We start from the raw sequence: 20,859 nt of genomic DNA, 5'->3' as shown, positions 1-20,859 counted from the left end.
AAGGGACGTGACTTTAAACTGCTGTACCCTGATAATGTAAATATTAATAATAAAAAATAACATAATATTATATAGATACATTAGAAATTCAAATAATTGCGTTTTTTTCTTAATTTTTAAGTTTTAAGTAGAGTACCGCTCACGGCATCAACCTCGTGAAAAGCTTGAACCGGTCGCTTGTTTAATCCCATCTTCTTCATGCTTTATAAAACTATGTACTATCTGTATATCTTTCTACCATATCCTTCCTCATGAATTTCTACTTTTCAGTCTCACAACCGGCGACGAGGCCAGGCCTAGCTTACGAGTTACGGCACGTCCGCGCCTCGAAGCGACATGGCCTAATGGTCAAAGACTCCCCTTGATTAGCCCCCACAGGGAATTCTCTCAGCAGCTAGAATCCTCTGTAGCTTTTCCAGGCTATTATCAATTTAATACATTCCAAGAAAACCTTTTGAAATATTCAGTTTACCTAGAAAATTGCGATAAAATGTCTTGTTACTTCAAATATGTAGGCGTATCTCGATGGGCGTATATCTTTTTTTATACCATGTAAAGATAAATTATTAAAAATATAGTTATGTACAACGTCACAGTATGGCATGACATGTTTAGCTAACACTCTCTTTCATATCAAAATTTGTGGCATTTGAAAAGTTTATTTTATGGGAGAGTTTAGTTAAAACTTTAGTTTATTTAAAATAGAGATGCTTTACTGTTACAGGTTTTTTAATATATGTTTTACTTCTATACATATGTATATATAAAATTATTTTATTAGAGAGTGACAGATGGACAGTGTACAGCGGAAATTACGTGGCGTAGAACGCTGAATTTTTACATGTAGTATTTGTCTCCATTAGTATATTTTAAAATAATTAAATTTAAAGATCGATATTTTCAAAACATTACGTGTTGAACGGCGGTGTTAACACCGCGCTTCGTCTTGTTGTCAAAAGAAGCATAAAAATAACTAATTCCCTCGACAGATAATCGTTACAGGTAATCCTAGAACCGTCGTTTTACTGTCATACGTGTACTGCACCAGCAGTCCCGATTAAAACAATTATTAAAGAAAACCGAAAGAAACATTGAAATTAATCTACTTTACCCAGTCTTCGAAGACAAATGACCAGCTACGGTCCCAGGGGGCGCTAATGCCTTATTATTTAAAGCAAGATTCCTTTCTATTTTCATAAAGCCTATTGAAAAGATTATGGTAAATGAGCGTGCGCACACGCGATGGTAGATTTTTTTTATTTTCCATAAAAATAATAAGGACTTTGTGGGACCGTTGGGAAATTGAGTTGTTGAACATTATTTTTATAGAAAAACTAGCGGCTCGCCCGCGGCTTCGCCTGCGTGAACTACTTTATTATTAATTTGTCTGTCTGCCTCTCCATGAGTACCTACGTGATGTATAAGTGATGTCCATGCAAAATTTGAGACTCCTAGCATTTGTAGTAACGAAGTTTCATACAAACTTTCAACCCCAAAAACAACCCCTTAGAAGTCGAATATTACAAATTCCCGTCTTAGCGAGCACCTACGTCCTATAAGTAACTCCTATGCAAAATTTCAGATTCCTAACACTTGTAGTTTCTGAGATTTCGTGATGAGTGAGTGACCTTTTGATTTTATATATATAGATATATTGTGTATTATGGGGGTATCATATATCCTTCTTAATGTTTACAGAACTGAAAACTTACTCGTATATTTAAAAGAAATAGGGGTAAGAAGTCATTTTAGTGCAGTTATACAGACTCTGATTGTAAACTCGAAGCTTGTAGGTTGATTGATATTCATTCGGGGGAATGATATATATATTTATTTTCTTGCTATTAACACCAAGTTCAACTGGAATGGGGAAATGCAACACCGCTTTTTGCGCTTTTTATCGAGTGAAAGATTGAAAAAACAATATTTTTTCTTACTTTGGATTATTTCCTTGCCAAGTGATCAATGCTCCAATGTTTAGAAAACTTAATTTCGTACTGTAATGTTTCGAATTGTTTGTTGTGTCGATGTGAAATAATTAAACATTTTTCTTTATACGATACAGAACATAATAAACATCACTGAAATCTTACTTACGCCGCAACCCTCATATTTATTTCTTCAAAAAATATTATTTTTCATAAATATATAATACTTATAAATACAATACTGCCTTTTTTATGAATATTTTACAAGTGCTTTTGCTTACAACATTTTTATTTGAAAAGACCTTTTGCGAACTCTACGCTTATGATTTCTTTTTAACTTTTTTTTTTCTTTTCGTCAAAGCTCACTTGTAATCTAAAGCTCGAGCTCATTTATTCGTAAAACCCTTGAAACACGTAATTAAGTTTATTTATTTCATAATATAATCCGACATTTTTACGCAACATAAAGTTAATATAATATTTGTTATTTTGTATATGTAAAATTTCTTAAGAGAATTAATAGAATTATAAATAAGTAGATTTGTTACACTACGTTCGCATAAATACTCCACTTTTTGTCGAATTCTCGAAGCATTGCGTGTTGAGTGGCGGAACTCACCGCCGTATATTGTTACTATAGCGAGAAAATTAAAATAAAAAATATTTTATTGAAAATTTCAGTAAAAATCGAGCTAAGCTATCCTACTAATCTGCTATATTCAAACGATACCTGAAGCTAAAAATAAAGTACACTCGAATTTTAAATGAAATTATTTTAACTGATTTTTTAAGGCTCATAGCGTATAGCATAGTAGGTACAGCATATAGCATATAGCATAGTAGGTACAGGGAACCTAAAAGGGTTATATACCCTCCAATGCCCCCGCATTACCAAACTTTCGAGACAATGCATACTTAGTAGCAAAGCTCAACGCTACTATAAACGCTACTAGAAGTCGAACTTACACACGTCGCATTAACAGTCACTGCTCAGACCAAAGCAAAATTGCGACAACAAAAGATCTTATTCCGTCTTTTTTCAAGGCAAAGGACTGCGTTGAAATCTGCCACTTAACACGTAATACCTCCAGAATTTGGGGGATAGTAGTGTCTTAGCACTACCACTACACTCTCTGCCTCAACATGTTGTGTTGAGGCAGAGAGTGAGTGGTAGAGGAGGAGTGGAGTTGATGTTATGATGTACACGAATATTTAAAAATTATAGATCTACAGAAATATCTGCTCATAGAGACATAATAAAACACTAACAAGAATTATTCCAAGTCTCCGGAGACACTCATTGCAATTACCAGGGTAAATTGAATCAACGGACGGCACTCTTTCCATATAAGCCCTGGAGGCTTAGTTTTGATAGAACTAGATCGAGTTTAACATTATTTACTTATACTTTACGAGGTTTAATTTTAACTATGCGTTTCATTTGGTTTTGCTCTCTCTTATATTTTCAAGCTGATGAGTCTGTTGGGTTGGTTGCGCTAAATCTCAGGAACTACTAATTCATTAATCAGAATTGTCATAATAGGAACCAAAAGTCTTCTTAGGTTTCCAGATTTCTTCCCTACTCTGCAATGTATGAGGTACACCGTGAAGCTATAATAATTATCTTCTAGCATCTACACGTAGAGCGAAAATAAAGTATAATATCAAGAAGTCTTCTATGTCTTTCGATATATTTTTTTGCGAAATTACGTATTGGCTGCTGAAATTCAACAGCCCATCTTGTATTGTCACTAGAGAAAGGAATTGAAAATATTATTTTCCCTAGTGGGAATGGAATCCAGAACCGTCGTGTTTCTAGTCAGCGTTTGTCGTTTCTGTCATGATGGGCTCACCGAATATAAGCACAGCATAGGTATACTGTATGTAGGTTAGCTAATATTCTAAGAAATTAAATTGTAACTCAAAGTAAATTTGGAAACTAGCACAATCATGTAAATGACAAACTCCAGCCGGCCCAGGTTGGATATTTACATAAGCGACTTACGTTTTGGTTTGGCTTTTAAATATTTTTCCAAAGAAAATTCAATCAACTCTGTTTGAGAATGTTATGGGGAAATGTGTACATATACTCGTACATATGAATATTTTTTTTAATGGCCCTTTTTATGCAATTTCACGCCTTTTTCCGCTTAGCATAGTAGGCAGAGTTATCTAAGTGTCAAAACACTTCCTTTTCTATTTGTGTCAAAGTTGCCTGTTACATAACGCAATTATTACCGCACCGAGTCATAAATTGATTGTAAAATAATTACTATTTTTTATTTATTTTTTCATTTTTTGAGGCGAGTCGTAGCGCAGGGCCACAAAGTGTAACCGTAAAAGTGACAGGGTGTCGGTTCGAATTCCAAACAAAACAGATAGATATTAAGAATAAAAGGCCGTTTAATATACACAGCAATCAGTTCTTAAAAGCATTAACAACCTACTGGAGGTTTGTAAAATTTTTTTACAATTTAAAATCTTAATTACAAATAACGGCGTTAAGTTCCGCCACACAATACGCCATATTCCTTTAATAACCTAAATATAAATAATGCAAATTCTTATATTTTCTTAATATAAAGTCATATAATTTTTTAGCAAGCTTTTGAAAGGGACCTACTTTTAAGACACTCTGTTCCCATTACGACACTGCTGTTCCCCATCTTCCGCCATAGAGGCATTCTAGAGGCATTGTGTTGTACTCCGGATATCAACGCCTATGCTTTGTCAGACGTTACCAGCCAGGAAATGAAAATATTACAAATGCACTTCCTCGAGTGAGAATCGAACCCATAACCTGTCACTATAGCTGCACGCTAGTCTCCCTGAGCCATGACTAGCACCAGATGAGTAAAATATTTTCCACCGTTTACTCTAATGTCTTTCAGATAGATTGATTACTCCATCTTAATGGCACAATAACAGTTAAGAAGACGTAAATAGAAGCCGATTTGGTCATAACATTTATATTAATAAACGTTATGGCCAATTACTTGTGGCCAATGTGTTAAATGGTGGATTCCGTCAATATTAGCTTAAATAGCCGGAATGTGGAGAACGGAGTATTTTAACACTAGGATGTCTTGATGATTTTTTTATTTTTTCTTTGTTTGACGTTTTTTTTTCTTGACTACATTAATTAAGAATGAACTTTTCTATGTTTCACACTGTATTCCGCAACTAGTGATAAGACACTCCGTTCCTCATTTTCTGAAGAATTTTGGAAGCATTGTGTGTTGAGTGGCGGAATTCCACGTCGTGCTTTGTCCAGAGTGAGGAACGCAATAGGAAACCTTATCACTCTCTACAAAATATTTAAAAGATAAAAACGTATGGAATTAAGATGTTGGCTTTATATTAAGACGACGTTCAAAAGGACCTGCCAAAGTCTATTTGAACAAACAATATTTTGAATTTGTATTTGAATTTCATTTGTAGTGGGAAAAGAGGGAAATTATATCATATTTCTTGTATGTTATGGCAAGATTGCTTAATGAGGAAATACTTAATATTTTTTTCTTTAATTTTTTATTTAAAATCAATTAAAATCATACACTACTGCGCAAGTTCAAACGAATCCTATACTCCATTTCTAAAGCTGTTTTAGATATAGAGTCCTAAAAACCCTTTAAGCTGAACGTGATTGACAATATACTGAACTAACCAGAATAAAAACGTCAATATATCATCAATCAACGCCGTTGCTTTGCGTCTAGTGTCAATCACAATTTTTGTTTCCAATTGTTTTATTGATAGATTTTTTATGTGAGATCCATTTTTAAATGATTCAGCTTCACGATTTTTCGGTTATAGCAGAGTAGGGAAAAGTAAGCCAGTGTTGAGATTCTCCATTTCCACTTTTCGTCCTATTTTCGAGGCATTCCGTGTTGAATGGAATTTGTCGACTGGTACGAGATGAGCGAGAATCGAACCCACATCAATCGCTTTTACAGTCAGTTCCTGTCAGAATGGGCCAAGTCAATTTCTTATTTACACAAGACGATGATTGCTGTAGCCCATTGTTTTTATCGTTTTATTTCTTTTATCATAATATTTTCATTCATATTTTACACCGTTGAATTCCGTCACTCAACACACAATGCAGTCAGAATTTTAAAGTGGGGAATGAAAGTGTCTTAATGGGATCCGAGTGTCTTAACCCTAGGTTCCCAGGTTCCTTCTGCCTATCCTGCTCTGTGCAGGATTGTTATTATTTGTTGAATTTGTTGAATTTGGAGCATAATAACAACAATTATCACCAGTCTGCGTATTTACTTTGTAGTAGAACCGCTCGTAATGTCAAGCAATAACTGGATTAGGCGTTAACAGAAGCTTGCTTTGATACAGTGGATAAGGTATGACATGAAATGTTGGAACACTGTGGAATTTCAGGCTCGTTTCTGATATTTATATATATAGGTACACATGTATATAGTAAGTATATGAACATTTTCATTAGATATAGATAAATACTTTTTTATATATTAAATAGATTTATAAGTCTGGTATTAATTATTGATTGTAGAAATCTTAGGTTCAAACTCCACGTACAATATATTTAAATTAGTTCTTAACTGCGGCTTTGAATGCGCGATCTAAAGGTACGCGTCTACCGTATATCTACGTAATCTATAGTATCTACGAGTACACATGACAAAAACAAAGTCCAAGTCAAATATCGAAACCTGTAGTCTTTCTCAGTTAGAGGGAGCCTAGTGTTAAAACACTCTGTTCGTCACTTTCCGCCGAATTCTAAATTCTAAATTGGAAGAAATAAATAATCAACATACTAAATTGATTTATCCCAATCAGCCGAAACGAAAGTGTTCGTTACAACGTATTCACTGTGAATTTATTAGTCTTGATTACGTAATGTAAAGGTTGCGTAAAGGCAACCTATTAGTATTATTATTTTTCAGCTTCCCGCTGTATTCGGCACACGGCAAGGTAGCTAGAGGGGACCTAGTGTTAAGACACTCCGTACTCCATTTTCCGCCGAATTATGGAAGCATTGAGTGCTGAGTGGCATGGAATAATAACCTAATTATCCTATCTATATATATAAAAGGACTTGTCCTCACTGACTGAGGTAAGACGCACGCACAGCCGTAACCGCTGTGCGTAGAAACGTTAAATTTGGACAAAAGTTTACTTTCGTAATCTGGACATCCACTAAGAAGGGATTTTGAAAAATTTTAACCCTAAAGGGGTGAAATAGGGGTTCAAAGTTTGTATGGAAAAAAATTTAAATCGGCACCGATTTTTATAAAATTTGAAATTTAGATTTTTAAAAGTATTTAATTGAACACATGTTTCATGGTTTTCTAGAATTCACCCCCTAAGGGTGCAAATAATGGGTTGAAAGTTTGTATGGAAAAATCTTTAAATCGCCACCGATTTTTATAAAATTTGAAATTTAGACTCTTAAAAATATTTCATTGAACACATGTTTCATGTATTATTAGAATTCACCCTTAAATATGCAAACGAAGCTGCGCGCGTCCGCTAGTATCTTATAAAACAAAGTCGCTTTTTGTGTCTGTCTGAACTTTCTAACTCTTCTTCTTCTAAACCACCCAACGGATTTGGATGCGGTTTTCACCATTAGGTCGAGTATTTCTCAGGGAAGGTTTATATATAGTTTATTATTTGTACATTCATGTAAATTAACATAAATACGATAAATGTGTATAAGGTCCTACCCGCTGAGACACTTTCGCGCATGCGCTGCTTTAATGGTAAGTACTACATGAAAATAATGTACTGGAGTATTGTTCCTCTTAATAAGATCTACAAAAAAATCCGCGATGGCATATTCGTATCTTTTAAGAATAACGTGTAGTGATCATATTTCTGTCTAAAAATAGTAAATTCAATATATTTTTTATTGTGAGGGATATTTCTCCATAATGGTATTAATCCTTATCCTTTAAAATACTTTATTAAATTTCTACGTTAAACGAAGATAAAATTTGCAGTTTACACTATTTCGAAATTGCGAATAGTTTTAGAGAAAAACGCATTTAATTATTGACACATCACGCCGTTCACACATCAACTGTATCGAGTCAAGTTTCACTTATCCCTTACTCTCAGCATATAAATAAGTATATTAGTTACGTTGGCCATTTAATGTAGATCAAAACTGTCTTTTCTGTTTTTCATTTTAATAAGTACTTTAGAAGTTGTTACAATATCAAAAAATCCTTGCTGCGAAACGCGCCTCGCGACGTTATGCTTATACAAGCGAGTCCGCCGCGCCCGCCTGCATTACACGCATCGGTGGTTCAGTGGTAGAATGCTCGCCTGCCACGCGGGCAGCCCGGGTTCAATTCCCGGCCGATGCATTCTATTTAATTTTCGTCACAGGCAGCCACGTAGTGCTTGCTTTTCATCAGGGACAGAATACCCTCTTCAGCATTAACCACAAGCTCGAAAAAAAAACCCGCCTGCCTTTATAACAACGAAGATTTAGATACGTTTGCACGTATTGGATAATTCGAATTGAATGTATTATTTAATGTCATTTAACTATCTAAAAATAGTAATTTAAATATATTTTAATAAGTACTTGAAAAGATTAGTATCACAGATATAAAATTACGGTACCTACTAAAAAATCCTTGCTGTGTAAATTAATTGGAAAATCCCTATTGAAACTACGAAAATGCGGGTTGCATTAGGGTTTAATTAATTTTCACATTATCTTAAGTGATTTGCAAACATACATTATATGAATAATCCAGTAGTAAAAGCGGGCGAAGCCACAATAGGGTCGCTAGTAACCTAATAATTCTAGAAGCCGCCATGAAGCAACGGCACAACGTTTGATTGTAAACGTGACGATTGTGGGTTCGATTTTCTATTCATTCCCCCAAAAACCCCCGATGAATTGTTTTTATTTATGTAACAAGACATATCTCGGCGTTGAGTTCCATTATTATTGAAACAATGTCTCTAATATTGGACGAAAAGTGGAGAATGTACTTCTTAACACTGCAAGAAACCTAAGGTTCAATTTGCCTATACGGTGAGCTATATGCGGGATATGGCTAAATAAATTAAAATAAAGAATAAAACATCATAGAAGTGATATATTTTTTGATTGATAAACAGCTTATCGTCTTTTGTTACATAGAAAATGTACTGAGAAAATAAATTGTTATTTTCAAGGTAAGTAATTTTTAATTTCGACTTTTTTTATACAAATAAATTACATGAAAACGACGCTACAAATTTTACCGAATGTAATCAAGGTAACAGCTTATTTTTTCACTGTTAATCGACAGTAATAACCGGGCTTTTCCTAATTACTCTACGCTGTCGAGGACTACTAATAAATCAAATTTTAACGGCGTCATTTGTCAAAGTCTATACTAAACATAACAGGTAGAACCATCGTGGCGCAGTTTAGACTTGTCTGTCAACGTGATGGTTGCTGATACGAATCCTACTCGGGAAATCGAGAAAGTTTTAATCATTCCCTTTTGAGCCAAATTTATATTTATTTTTACTATATAATATTGTAAGTAGAATGTAGTGTCTAAACACTAGATTCCCTTAAAAATTATTAATTCATGTAATTTAAAAACAAAGAAGCAATGTAGGTATTTGAAAAGCACTATAAGTTTATTTACAACAGCTCTTTAAACTTTGATCTAAGAAACTAGGGGAAAGACATAGCCGTAGGCTTCGCGTCGTCGTATTTAGCTATCAACACGTGCAACAAAAAAGATACTTTATATGTATTTTATGAAATCTTAAAATTAAATAATTTATCTTCTATACTAATCTATACTAATATAATAAAGCGGAAGAGTTTGTTTGTTTGTTTGTTTGTTTGTTTGTTTGTTTGTTTGTTTGAACGCTAAGATCTCTGGATCTACTGGATCGATTTACTTTGTTTTTGTTTTGTATGAAAGCTGCATTCTTCAGAAGTGCTATAGGCTATATAATATAACATTACACATATATACTAATAAATTAAAATATTTTCTAATTTGACATGCAATTTATTCTGCCATGTTAATAACAACCGTCGTCGCTACGCGACTACGTTCGTTACCGCGTCATTTTGATATTCATCCTTATGAAAATAAATATAATAGTCACTTTTAGCATTTCATCTAGATTGAAATTATATTTCTATAGAAATTATATTCTTATATTTCATACTTATTACTTACGCTAGTCTATACTAATATAATAAAGCGGAAGAGTTTGTTTGTTTGTTTGTTTGTTTGTTTGTTTGAACGCTAAGATCTCTGGATATACTGGTCCGATTTTCATTGTTTTTGTTTTGTATGAAAGCTGCATTCTTCAGAAGTGCTATAGGCTATATAACATTACATTACACATATATACTAATATATTTTAAAGTACTTTCTAATTTGACATGCAATTTATTCTGCCATGTTAATAACAACCGTCGCGTCGCTACGCAACCGTTACCGTGACATTTTGATATTCATCCTTATGAAAATAAATATAATAGTCACTATTAACATTTTATCTAGATTGAAATTATAGTTTACTATATAACATTCTAATAAATAATTAAGGAGATGTCACTGATTCGAAATGATCTAGCCTACGGGCGGCACAGTATGACCGACGCGGACGGGCAGATGACGTTGACGGTTTCATAAATTTTCATACATTTTCGAACTATTGTAAATGTTTATGTAATTATTTGCTGTTTATAATTAATTTAAACTACACTTTGGTTCTCTTCTTATTTTATTTGATATCGCCCGCTAAAATTATCCTACTTAATAGAGAGAAATGTTTAGTTATTTCGTAGAGTCGATATCTATGTACGCACGCACGGAAAACTTTAGGTACTTTTTCTAATATTAAGAATATCTATCCTTTAGTTACTTTTAATCCTTTTGTTGGTTTATTTCAATAACTCGGATAATTTTTTCTAATAATGTGTATCTACTTATTATTCTTTTTGATTGTTTAAGCTTATATTTTCTTACTAATTCTATTGAAAATTGAAAATAATTTCATGAATATATTTAATAAATATTCTTATAGTTGAAGCAGGCGTAGCCGCGTCCGGGTCCACTAGTAATATAATAAAGCGGAAGAGTTTGTTTGTTTGTTTGTTTGTTTGAACGCTAAGATCTCTGGATCAACTGGATCGGTTTACTTTGTTTTTGTTTTGTATGAAAGCTGCATTCTTCAGAAGTGCTATAAGCTATATAACATTACATTACACATATATACTAATAAATTAAAATACTTTCTAATTTGAAATGCAATTTATACTGCCATGTTAATAACAACCGTCGTCGCTACGCGACCGCGTTCGTTACCGCGTCATTTTGATATTCATCCTTATGAAAATAAATATAACAGTCACTTTTAGCATTTCATCTAGATTGAAATTATATTTCTATAGAAATTATTATATTTCAAGCAGGCGTAGCCGCGTCCGGGTCCGCTAGTTTAATATATACACAATTAATATATAAGATATCTATACTAATATAATAAAGCGGAAGAGTTTGTTTGTTTGTTTGAACGCTAGGATCTCTGCATCTACTTGTCCGATTTACATTGTTTTTGTTTTGTATGAAAGCTGCATTCTTCAGAAGTGCTATATAACAATACATTATACATATAAACTATTATATTTTAAAGTACTTTCTAATTTGACATGCTATTTATTCTGCCATGTTAATAACAACCGTCGCGTCGCTACGCAACCGTTACCGCGACATTTTGATATTAATCCTTATGAAAATAAATATTACAGTAACTTTTAGCATTTTATCTAGATTTAAATTATAGTTTACTGTATAACATACTAATAAATAATTAAGGAGATGTCACTGATTCGAAATGACCTAGCCTACGGGCGGCACAGTGTGAGTATGACCGACGAGAACGGGTAGATGACGTTGACGGTTTTATATATTTTCATACATTTTCGAACTATTGTAAATGTTTGTGTAATTATTTGCTGTTTATAATTAATTTAAACTACACTTTGGTTCTCTTCTTATTTTATTTGATATTGCCCGCCAAAATTATCCTACTTAATAGAGAGAAATGTTTAGTTATTTCGTAGAGTCGATATCTATGTACGCACGCACGGAAAACTTTAGGTACTTTTTCTAATATTAAGAATACCTATCCCTTAGTTACTTTTAATCTTTTTGTTGGTTTATTTCAATAACTCGGATATTTTTTTCTAATAATGTGTATCTACTTATTATTCTTTTTGATTATTTAAGCTTATATTTTCTTACTAATGCTATTAAAATTGAAAATAATTTCATGAATATATTTAATAAATATTCTTATAGTTGAAGCAGGCGTAGCCGCGTCCGGGTTCACTAGTATTTTATATATCTTAATGAATAAATATAGTTACGAGTATGTACTCCACTCTATCGACACCAAATTCTAAATGTTTCTACCGTTGTTAGAGTACTACACTTATGACAAAAAATTCCCAGGCTAAGGATTGAATCTCCAACCATCGATTGCACTTTCAGTTATTTACATATTCCACCATGATAGCATACAAGCAACATAGCAAGACATAAATATTAATGGTTGCGGCGTTAAATTCCGTCATTCACAATATGTATTTACTGAAAAATAGGAAACAGTGTCTTAACACTAAGTTCCCTCTTCCTACCCTGCTTTATGGGAAAAAGCATGAAATTTCTATTGCAATTATATTATTTCTAATGCAATTCAATGCAATTCGCGTTGTCTACGGTCTCGCCGGCGGCACACACCTGCGAAGTGCACAGTCCAATTTATATAAAGAGCTGGAACGTGTTCTTTTAAATTATAATTTTTTCTAGATCCTCGCCTCCTTTGATCATAGGAGATTTTATATTTATAGAAATATTGAATGATATCGATATTTCTTTTTAAAATAGGTATATTCGTATAAGTTTCTGGAGATATTGTTGAACATGTTTGTACATGTGGAAAAAGCGAAGAAATGAAAATAAAAAAGTTATATAAATATTTCCTTTCCTCGAGTGGGGATCGAACCCACAATCAGTCGATTTTGCAGCACATTTTATACCCCTGAACCACAGCTGGCCTCAAAATCCATTTATTATATTATATCTGTAAAATAAATGTAATTTTAATAATATCTCTAAAGTGTTAAATTTTGTTTCAGACGTCGACAGTTCCGAACAGAAGGTATCGATAATGCTGAATGGCGAAGAATCCGAATTATATTTTGTAAACTGCACAGGTACAAAGGTAATATTATTTAGAATATATTATATATTTATGCTTATATGAAATAACTAGTTGTTGCATTCGATTTTGCTTGCGTGAACTTTTACTTTGAGACTTAAAATAAAAAAAAAAATACCGTTCCCCGTAGAATTTCTCTTAAACAGAAGCTATTATCAATTCCTCGTTCTAGTAACAAGACGAAGCGCGGAGTTGGGTTTCACCACTAGGTTCCTTCTGCTATTATTTTGTTTGTGTTAATTTAAGTTGTTAGAATATCTGTTTTTTTTTTATATTTAACTTGTTTCTAAAAGAATTTCTTGAGGCTTATAGAATTTTGTTGATTTAATCCTATTTGGAGCAATGTTTATATTTTAAACATTACCTTTCTTGCCTAATTATGAGTAAATAATAAGTATAGTAGATTTTTACTGGCAAAGGGAATTAGTGTTAAGGTACTCTGTTTCTCAATTCCTCCCAATTTAGGGGTCGAGTGGCGAAACAACTTTTGTTATTAATTTAACTTTTATTTGTGATCTAGCTTTTTATTTATATTAGTGTTTGATTGATATAATAACAATGCCAAGGATAATAAGATCACTAGTAAATTATACTCGTAGGTATTTCTTTCATGGAAAAATTGGGAAAACAAGATGTTTCTTTTTTCCGCTACATACCTACCTACGAGTGAATGTATACAATTTTTTGCTACACTCTTTTACGTTTTGCGAATCTACTTTTAAACGTTTTTCAGCTGTCAGTGGGGAGAACGATGTTTATTTTATTTATTTTTCATCAGAAAAATACGCCAGTTAGATGAAAAATATGAAATGCATATATTTTTTCAATTCATATATAGAGATGACGTTAAAGAATCGAACTCACAGCCGTCTATTTTCATTTCCTCGCTTTGGTAGCAAGGCTTAATATTTGACAACTTAATTAGGAGAACCAATTAAAAGTCCGTTACTTTAATTAGTACTTTATAAATACAAGATTGAAAAGTAACAGACCTTAGAAACTTTATCCTGATTTTAATTTTCTTGAGATTTTCTTAAGCAACGTCTTCGTTAAAGAAAAAAGAGAATTATATATTGGAAGTTCTTTTTCATGTACTCAGTAGTTTTATACTTTTTAACCATTGTTTTTTCTATTCCTAGGAAGAGATAGATCGTGCAGAACCACCAGATGCTTTCGTAGTGATATACTCAGTGGTGGACAAGGCGTCTTTCCAGAAAGCTGAACAGGAATTAGCGAGGCTGTTGGACTGCGACATGCTGAGGTCGCGGCCGGCGCTGCTGGTGGGCAATAAGATAGATCTCGCGAGGAGTAGGGCTGTTTCTACACAAGGTATAATAGAAGACTTTAATAATTAAATCAGTTCCATACTGTATCCCGCACCCGGCAAGATAGGCAGAAAGAAACCAAGGGACCGAGGCAACGCGAGGAATTAAGCTCAACATGCAATGCCTCACAAATACAGTGGATAATGGGCGACGGAGTGTCTTAACACTAATTCCATATGTCTACCCCGCTGCGTGCGGGTACAGCGTGTTATTTAAAGAAAAAAGAACGTAGTGTTGCAAGTGCTATTTAACATATTTTAATACTTTTAAATTTCAAAATATCAATCCTTAACAGTATAAAAGTTAGGTTTCTGTTAAAACCACTAACAACTGAAATACCAGAATATAAGTTTTATACTAAAGATAAGAACATGTAACATGAAAAGACGAAATGAAATTTCGCCTAATGGCCAAACGTCATGCCCTCCCTTAACAAATGTAGTACATTATTTTAAGCAGGCAACATTACGCTCATCACCTTAATATATGTACGAGTATAAGCCTACAGCAAAAGTAATTTCAATTGCCATTTGAAGTAATAGAAAGAGTGAAATTTTAGGGTAAAAATAACGTATACCATATTATATAGAAAATTGTAATTTTAAGTATATAGGGTAAATAGAAAGACCGCAGAGGTAAAATAATACGAATAATATTTCGTTTTTAATTTTCAACGCGTTAGAGTTAAAAACACTTCCTTTTTCCATTTTCCATTAATTCTGGAGACATTACGTGTTAAGTGTTAAGCGGAACTCAACGCAGCACTTTACCATTACCAGTGCGATAAACTTGAAAAAAATATATTTTTTTATTTTCCTCGAGTGGAATGTCGAACCCACAACTTGTCGCATATATAGTAGAACGTTTGTACCCTTGCTTCACGACTGGCCATAAAAATATTGAGAATTCATTTTTATTTTAACATTTAATATTTTACATTTTCCCCCATGTCATGTAATTGACAATCTAATTTTCTGTCATAATTCCCCTAAAGCGAGTTCAATATAAAATATCGTTTCTGAGGACCAAACTCGTAACTTTATTATCCATATTATTGATGACCTTTGAATATTAGCGATTTGAAACAGAAGAATTCTCTTTCTCTTTTAGTTTTGCCCGTGACTTTGCTTGTTCTGAGTTTCTTTTAATTCATTTATCTTTCATATGTAGCCCAGTGGTGGCGCAGGGACACAAAGTTTGACTGTAAAACGCGTCTGGTTGTGGGTTCTATCCCCGTTCGAGGAAATGAAATATTTATTTAAATTTATATTTTGATTTCTTCGCTCTGGTGTCGAGGCAAAGCGCAGCGTTAAGTTCCGCCACAATTTTTTGTGTTAAACCGTTGTACGTTAAAATTTTCAAATAAACTGACCACATTTTAATTATATTATATAATATACATATTATGTAGGATACGGTGGAATAATTTGAAACAGAAACAAAAGCTATTTATTTTCCTAGAAAAAAATCTAGATCCTTCTATTAAAACTTACAACGACTCAGAAATTGCTGTAGAAAAAACAATGTTGGACCCCGAAAACTTATAATATAAACTAGTTAAACTTCAGAGTTTTACGGGCACTTTTATTTGTAAAGTTTTTGCCCACTACCCACCTTATATTCATTTTTAGCCACTTACGTACTCTTATTATAAATGTTTTAGATTTTTATTTTAGACTACGATTTATAGGTAGGTACACCTAGGTTTGGTAAACAAATTTGAGGCCAAATTATTTTTAAAAAATCTTACATTACTATTAAATTATTCCACGTATTTTTATTATTTGGGTAAAATTTCGCTAAATTTGATTTACTTTTCCAGACGGCAAGTGCCTCGCTTGCACGTACAAAGCGAAGTTTATCGAAGTGTCCGTTGGGATCAACCATAACGTGGATGAGTTACTAGTGGGAATTCTAAACCAAATACGATTGAAGAAGCAGCAATATTCAGCAGAGGGAGGCAGGGAGTCGTCTCCAGCACATTGGTACAAATCTCGAGGCGTTGTCCGTGCTAGTATGAAAGCACGACAGATGCTCACTTGGATCTTCGGCAAGGAAGATTCAAAGTTCAAAAACTGTGAAAATTTAAATGTCCTGTGAGTAGAGAGTGACGGCCCCGTGTTTGTGTGAAGGACAGTTGAACGCGGGTAGTAATTATTTTAGAGTTTAAGCTAGAATCTGTGGCGTGTCTTTTTATTAAAAATATGTAATATATTTAATCTATGGGCTAAGTGTCAAGTGTCAACTGTCAAAATTTAAACATGGCGCCTGTATATCAAAGATTATGTAACAAATAGGTGTATCACATTTAACGCCAAAGATTATTATTAAGTCGAAATTAATTTTATGTGCCAAGTTTTTGGATGAAATTTAATCTCTCTGTAACTTAAAGATAAGTGAGACGACGCAGTATTTTCCCTTGTTTATATAATACCTACTTATATAATATATGTATGTGTATTCATTAAGCATGTATCATAATCAGCAATATTAGGTATATCTTGTAATATTATAATATCTTAATATTTATAATATCAAAGAATAAGTATTGTAAATATGCTTTTAAAATAATAATTAATAATAATATATTGTCAAATTAATGGGTTACTAATATAAATCGTAGTAGAAAATTCTGCTTCATATGTAACTTATATCATTTTCTTATTATTTATCAGCATTTTTACAATACCTATTCATCTGTAACATATTAAAATGAATTTACAACATTATTGGACCATTTGCTATGTAATTTATACGATAATCATACTTATTCTTGTATTTAAGTATAATAATCACATACATTTATAAATTTTACACTAAAACTGCCTTCCTAAGGAATTATTCCACGTCCAACCATTTTTCTGGTATTATAATAACTGTTATATTATTTCATAACTATATCTACCATTGCTCTGTAATTATCACTTTATAATTATATACAAAATCATAAATTATGGAGTTAGGTTTTTTTATGGTTAAACCTTTATAGTTAAAATTAATGTTTAAATTATTTGTTTAGGTAACACTAATAAACGTCCTTTATAATCTGTACCGAAAATACACAGTAGGTAGAAAGAACGCAGTAGATACTCTGTTCTGCAAGGTTAAAAGTTTAATCTTCCAAAATCTTTTATATATGTATATTTGCCAGACAATTACAAGTAGAGCCGTTAACATTTTTTTTGACATATTCAAATGTATTTGTATAGGTAAGTACTCAAATTATGTTTTTTTTTTAGCTTCATGCTATATAGCTCATAGAAGAGCAGGCAGAGAGAACCTAGGAATCGTGTTAATACACTCTGTTTCCACTTTCTGCCGAATTCTGGACACGCAATGCGCGTGTTGAGTGGCGGAACACAATTTTTATTAATAGAAACGAAGTAAAAAGTTATTACTAAAAATTCGAAGGTATTAAGAGATTTACTCATATTCAGATTATTAATTAAATAAAAAGGAAATCATCATTTAAAAAATAATAATAACGGTATTTTTGCGTTGTAAAGGTCGATTTTGTATCGCAGTATTGTATTGTATTTTCTAGGTTAAGAAATAAGTAAACGAGACAGACAAAGTCTATATAAAGAGCCGCTTCTATAATCTCCAAAGTTATAAATTATAAAATTATTGACTCCTTTTGCAATTCTCCTACACATACATAGGTAAAATACTCGTAAATAAGAAGTAAAACAGCAAACGTGCAAAAATGTCCCAAGTAAGAATCGAATGCATAACCATCACAGAAATAGCCAAGTCTTTTAGTATAGTTATCGTTAAGTATTTAAATATAAGTAATAATGTATATAATAATAAATAAATTGCAAATGCACTTAAGGATTTGATGTTCATTGAATATTGTAATAAATCGATGTTTAGCATTTTGTGATTCATAGTTTAAATTGAAAATAATTATATATAATAATAATTATTATTAATATATACCTTTTATTATTATTCTTTCACTATTATTCTTTATTTTTATTTAAAGACCAAGTTTTGACTTGTGTTTTTTATTATTCTTGTGTAATGTCTAAAATGTAATTTATATCATCACAATCCACCCTTATAACTAAATTTTGTATTTAAACCAGTGCCTTTTATTAATAACATTATATATAATAATTATCCACAATAGAAATGCTTGATATTATCGCTTAGAATACTTTTAACTGTATACGTTAATATTAAACGATCAAATTTTAAAAAAATATAGATATAAATGACACAAATAATTATATACATTTTCAACTAACAATAAAGAAAAATTTATGCAATACTTGAGACGCGAAACAAATTGTTTTTTTTGTTATTAATTTAACAATAAATAATCTGTAGATGGAAAACCAAAACAAAGGAGATCTAAAAATTAATTTTGAATACGAACCCCCTTACTCAAATTTCATGTGAAACAAAGTGACAGTGACACCTCGAGTGACACCATTATGTATGACAGGACATTTATCAAAATTGACACTGATAGGGTGACATTAGAATGTAATATATTGTTAGAAATTGGAAGCGGTTAACGTTTTTAAAATAAACACGATAAAAATACATACCGTCTATATGTTTCCAACGTACTCGCGTACAACGTACAGAGGTTCCACGTAATTACAATAAGTGACATGTGTCACTCAATAACAACACTACACACTACATACCTTCCAATCAGGGCTTCCGTCTACAAGCAACTGTCCCCGTTTGACACAATTCCACTGCTTTTATTGTCATTTTCACCTAAATCTACCCACTTTTATACGAATATGCTAACAATATATAATTAAACATATACGTATACATGTATACATATCTATTCTATGAAAATAAGTTAATTAAGCACTATATCACTTTACACTAATCTAAAAATTATAAAATTATTATTACATCTGTGTCTCTAATGAAAGTTTAAAAATTTTATATAAAAGCTACTGCTGAAAAGTTAAACTCTAAAGCTACGTCTCCTCGCGTCAACTATTTAAAGCCATTATGTATTACCAACATTGTTAACTTTATGGTATTAAAAACTTACTTTTTATTAAAATCACGTTTCTAGATTTCTATAAATTATTTATTTTATATTATATTTTTAGCTTCAGGCTATGTCCCTCATAGCAATGTAGAGGAATCCTGGAACTCTAGTGTGACACCGTTCTCCTTGAGACTAACTTCCGTTCCCGACTTTCCGCCGAATTCTGGAGGCATTGAGTTTTTTTTTCTATTTATTTTCACTAGGGGACGGAATACACCACATTAATGGTATGAACTGGATAACAACATGTGTTTTTAGTATATAAATGAAATCAGCTTCACGCTAGCTAGGTTCCCTTCTACCCTGCTCTGTGTGGGGTACATCGTGAAGATATTTAATTTCTTAATTCTTCTTTACGGTATATTCATTAGAGATGCAGATGTATTTTTATATTATACATAATTATATTATTTGAATGATATTAAGGAGCTTAAGCGTTGATCGTTTAAAATATAAATTATACTTAGTCGATATTATTGTAAATAAATATTATAATTAAATATCATTATACAAAATAGGTCATTCAAATCGTCATAACGCAGCGGCCTACTGTGGTTGTGCGTTCGATTCCTATTAAGAGGAATGAAATATTTTCATTTCCTCGCTTTGGTAGATTACAGAAAACGCGGCGTTGTGTTTCACCTCTCAACATATTGGATTATTTTTAGGATTATGGGTTCAATTCCCATTCGAGTAAATAAATATTTAAAATGTTATGATTTCTACAGTTTTTGTGTATTAAATTCTCCATTTGCCTAGCCAAAAAAAGCAAGGTAGGCAGAATAACATTACAGAGTACATAATATCATCTATTATTATAATATATAAGCAAATTTGAAGTATAAAATAATATATTAAAAACGATTTTATTATATTTAACTTATATTAAATATAAATATTTATAAGCTTAATACAATTTCTTTATTACATCCTTTAGCTTTTATTTACGCACAAACAATAAAAATCTTATATCATATACCTAATTATAAACATATATTTTAAGTATAGATTAGGTTGATGTCTGCATTTGCACGGTAGGTATGTTTGTATAACAATCATATTTTATATAAGATATTATATGTAGAATAAGTTCCTTTTTTTATTTTTCTTAGTAAAATAAAAAAAACATTTTATTAATCTCGTTCATTATCGAAAAACTTCAATTATGTAATTACAACAGAGTAATTAACTAATTTTTATTTATATAAAAATTCCACTATAATGCCATATTTAGCATATGCCTTACATATATGGCTTAAAATCTATCCTGAGAAATGTTGGCAAGTTAACACACTCACAACTCACAAGGCAATGTTTATAAAATGGACGATAT

The 20,859-nt window shown here is 32.0% G+C and overlaps 1 protein-coding gene across 1 annotated transcript in view; it reads left to right on the top strand.

The window, feature by feature from the left end:
• Rgk3 (Rad, Gem/Kir family member 3) overlaps window positions 1–18,436 on the top strand; it is an 85,344-nt gene extending 66,908 nt beyond the window's left edge. Inside the window, exons 3-5 of the mRNA XM_085187638.1 lie at window positions 13,090–13,175; window positions 14,312–14,501; window positions 16,320–18,436. Of these exons, the coding sequence (XP_085043764.1) occupies window positions 13,090–13,175; window positions 14,312–14,501; window positions 16,320–16,597 (554 nt within the window). The 3' untranslated portion in view covers window positions 16,598–18,436. The remainder of the gene's footprint in view (window positions 1–13,089; window positions 13,176–14,311; window positions 14,502–16,319) is intronic.
• Window positions 18,437–20,859: the final 2,423 nt, after the last annotated feature.

The sequence above is a fragment of the Heliconius melpomene genome, chromosome 7, assembly GCF_056956725.1.
Source record: "Heliconius melpomene rosina isolate 202511_hmr_F chromosome 7, ASM5695672v1, whole genome shotgun sequence".
In the NCBI taxonomy this organism is placed as follows: Eukaryota; Metazoa; Arthropoda; class Insecta; order Lepidoptera; family Nymphalidae; genus Heliconius; species Heliconius melpomene.
Note: the sequence above shows the minus strand (reverse complement) of the source record. Positions and strands in the feature narration are given on the sequence as shown.